Source organism: Anastrepha obliqua, chromosome 5, assembly GCF_027943255.1.
Source record: "Anastrepha obliqua isolate idAnaObli1 chromosome 5, idAnaObli1_1.0, whole genome shotgun sequence".
Classification (NCBI taxonomy): domain Eukaryota; kingdom Metazoa; phylum Arthropoda; class Insecta; order Diptera; family Tephritidae; genus Anastrepha; species Anastrepha obliqua.
The window spans coordinates 40,672,306-40,676,371 of record NC_072896.1 but is presented as its reverse complement, the minus strand read 5'-3'; the positions used below and the strand labels follow the sequence as shown (position 1 = coordinate 40,676,371).

At 45.1% G+C, this 4,066-nt stretch overlaps 1 protein-coding gene across 1 annotated transcript; it reads left to right on the top strand.

Moving 5' to 3' along the window:
* Positions 1-728: 728 nt before the first annotated feature.
* On the top strand, positions 729-3,314 carry LOC129248707 (mucin-2-like). Its single transcript, XM_054888334.1, has 2 exons — positions 729-744; positions 889-3,314. Exons 1-2 carry the CDS (start codon positions 729-731, stop codon positions 3,285-3,287), a joined length of 2,415 nt encoding a protein of 804 aa, XP_054744309.1. The 3' UTR covers positions 3,288-3,314.
* Positions 3,315-4,066: the final 752 nt, after the last annotated feature.

Sequence of the window (4,066 nt, the reverse complement as noted above, 5' to 3'; positions counted from 1 at the left end):
AGAGTGGTGGATTGTGGAGAGGTGTTTAGTACGTAGGTGTAGTTGTGATGCTGCTATGCCGGTATAGAAGTGCTCATGAGAGTTTCCCCTTCACGGGCGTCATCCCGCAAAAACCCAGTCCACTCTACTACTACTCCTGCGCGCTCTTGACTTTGGTTAAATCTATCTAAATTGAAATTTATTTGATTAAAAATGAGATATCAGTCTTCCAAATTAATATAAGCCATAAACATACTATTGGCTCACAATCAAATAATACCGCTGTCATAGGTATATATGTTTGCATACTAGCAATTTTCATTGTTATAAAGATACTAGTCAGACGGTCTTGATATTGATCTATTGAATTCTACACTCTTGAATATTTGATCGACTTCAACAATTTCGAAAAAAATTTGTTTCGCGTATACATATAAGTGTGTATGTATATGTACATATGCATTTAAAGGTACAGTGTTCGAACAAGGAGAAAATGAGATACCGCTTTTAAAACGCTTGTACATTTTAAAGGTAGATGTCAAATTTCTCTTACATATCTTCACACATGTTTGTACATAACATACGCACATACACATATGCGGGAAAATCTGTAAGTGAAATGCTATAAAAATGAGAAATTTTGCAAATTTCTGCACAGTGTAACGGTAAGCATCACCTAAAACACTATCGGCAGCAGTATTGTCGGCAGCAATAATTCTCTAGGCAAATTTTATCAGATCCAGTACAGTATGAGGAAAGCTCTTGGTAAGTGAAGTGCATACATATTGGAATTATTAGGGCATATAAGTTATAATTCACATATGCATATTCTGATTCACTGTATTCTGTATACTTTTTCTTCATGTAATTTATACGTCATATAACGACTCTATTAATATGGGGTCGTAGTATTCGTAGGCGTGTTTCTAGCCTTAGCGGCCGTAACTAATGCTGCGGCTTTAGATTCAAGATCATGTGGTAACGATGTGGAGACAACAACACCTCCCCCGTGCACCAAAACGCCTCAGCCAACAACAACGTGTGCTCCAATAAAAACTCCAGTTCCAACAACAACCCCTTCATCAAAAACAACTCCTGCACCAACGAAAACTTCTGCACCAACAACAACCACGTGCAAAACAACCACTCCTGTTCCAACAACAACTCCCGCACCAACAACAACCCCTGCACCAACAACAACCCCTGCACCAACGACAACTTCTGCACCAACAACAACCCCTGCACCAACGACAACTTCTGCACCAACAACAACTTCTGCTCCAACGACAACTCCTGCACCAACAACAACTCCCGCTCCAACAACAACTTCCGCTCCAACGACAACTCCTGCACCAACAACAACCACGTGCAAAACAACAACTCCTGTTCCCACAACAACTCCCGCTCCAACGACAACTCCAGTTCCAACAACAACTCCCGCTCCAACGACGACGCCTGCACCAACAACAACCCCCGCTCCAACGACCACTCCAGCTCCTACGACAACCGTGTGCAAAACAGTGACTACTGTTCCAACAACCACTCCTGTTCCAACAACAACTCCCGCTCCAACGACAACTCCAGTTCCAACAACAACTCCTGCTCCAACAACAACACCTGCTCCAACAACAACTCCTGCTCCAACGACAACTCCTGCTCCAACGACAACTCCTGCACCAACAACAGCCTCGTGCAAAACAACAACTCCCGCTCCAACGACAACTCCTGCACCAACGACAACTCCAGTTCCAACAACAACTCCTGCTCCAACAACAACCCCTGCTCCAACGACAACTCCTGCTCCAACGACAACCCCTGCACCAACCACAACTCCTGCGCCAACAACAACCACGTGCAAAACAACAACTCCTGTTCCAACAACAACTTCCACTCCAACGACAACTACTGCACCGACAACCACTCCTGTTCCAACGACAACTCCTGCACCAACAACAACTCCCGCTCCAACGACAACTCCTGCACCGACAACAACCCCCGCCCCAACGACAACTCCAGTTCCAACAACAACTCCCGCACCAACAACAACCCCTGCTCCTACTACAACCGTGTGCAAAACAGTGACTCCTGTTCCAACAACAACCCCTGCCCCAACGACAACTCCAGTTCCAACAACAACTCCCGCTCCAACGACGACGCCTGCACCAACAACAACCCCCGCTCCAACGACCACTCCAGCTCCTACGACAACCGTGTGCAAAACAGTGACTACTGTTCCAACAACCACTCCTGTTCCAACAACAACTCCCGCTCCAACGACAACTCCAGTTCCAACAACAACTCCTGCTCCAACAACAACTCCTGCTCCAACGACAACTCCTGCTCCAACGACAACTCCTGCACCAACAACAACTCCCGCTCCAACAACAACTCCCGCTCCAACGACAACTCCTGCACCAACAACAACCACGTGCAAAACAACAACTCCTGTTCCAACAACAACTCCCGCTCCAACGACAACTCCTGCTCCAACGACAACTCCCGCTCCAACGACAACTCCTGCACCAACAACAGCTTCGTGCAAAACAACAACTCCTGTTCCAACAACAACTCCCGCTCCAACGACAACTCCTGCACCGACAACAACCCCTGCCCCAACGACAACTCCAGTTCCAACAACAACTCCCGCACCAACAACAACCCCTGCTCCTACTACAACTCCTGTTCCAACGACAACCCCTGCACCAACTACAACTCCTGCGCCAACAACAACCACGTGCAAAACAACAACTCCTGTTCCAACAACAACTCCCGCTCCAACGACAACTCTTGCACCGACAACAACCCCTGCCCCAACAACAACTCCAGTTCCAACAACAACTCCCGCTCCAACAACAACTCCCGCTCCAACAACAACTCCCGTTCCAACAACAACTCCTGCTCCAACGACAACTCCCGCTCCAACGACAACTCCCGTTCCAACGACCACTGCTGTTCTAATAACAACTCCTGCACCAACAACTCCTGTTGCATCTACATTAAAACCATGCGAAACTACGCCACCACCGTGCACCACGGCTCCTCCTCCGTGCACCACAACTCCACCCCCATGCTCTGGACCCGTCTCCGGCAAGGCTAAGCCATCTATGGACACCAATATCGATCGACAGATTCAGTATAGTTGTTCAGATAAAAGGAATGGCTTTTTGATACCATCTTTAAGCAGTTGCAACGATTTTTACATTTGCCGTGATGGAGAGGCTGTAAAGGTTACCTGTGGTAACTTACATTTTAATGCCATTAGGGGACTCTGCGATCTTCCTGAGTATGCTGGTTGTATGAAATCCTAAACCTAGAAAACGAAACCAAGAAAAGAAATGGAATGCATGCAACCCATGTTATCCGTAATTTATAATAAATGATTTATTAACAAACCTACGTGACATTTATTTTAAAAAGGGCATTGTATAATTAATGGCAATAGTAAATATATGGTTATATATTTTAAAAGCATGTATATTTCATTCTAAGTGTAGTCTACAAAACTATATATACCTACAAGTATAAATAGGTATATAAATATATGTGGCGCGTAAGTCCTTCGTCCCGCATTTGTCCGAGCTTTTGCTCCAGTTTGTGGTGTGCGTCTTGATGTTGTTCTACAAATGGAGGGACCTACAGTTTTAAGGCAACTCCGAACCTCAGATAGTTTTATATGACGAGCTTTAGGCGTGAAGTTCATAGAGCACTGGCGGCATCATCGGTCCTTATTTCTGTCGAAAGAGGGAAGGAGCTGCCGTTACGGTGAATGGCGAGCGGTTTCGAGCCATGTTGACTAAATTTTTGTTTTTAAAAATTAATCAGCTGACATCGACGACATTTGGTTGCAACAAAACGGCACAACTTGCCCTGCAACGCGCTTAGTCCCGATGTTTTATTCGCGGTAACACGAGGAAAATCGTTTTCGACAACATTTGTTGCTTTTGACGTTTACTTCTTCAGTCGTGATTTTTGTGATTTTTATAAAGTGAAGAAAATAATTTGTTTTAAGTTTACCGCCAAAAAAAGTGATACTGCATTTAAAGTCTTTAATTCCGTGAATTTTAAGTTAAATGTTTCCCTGTGTAAA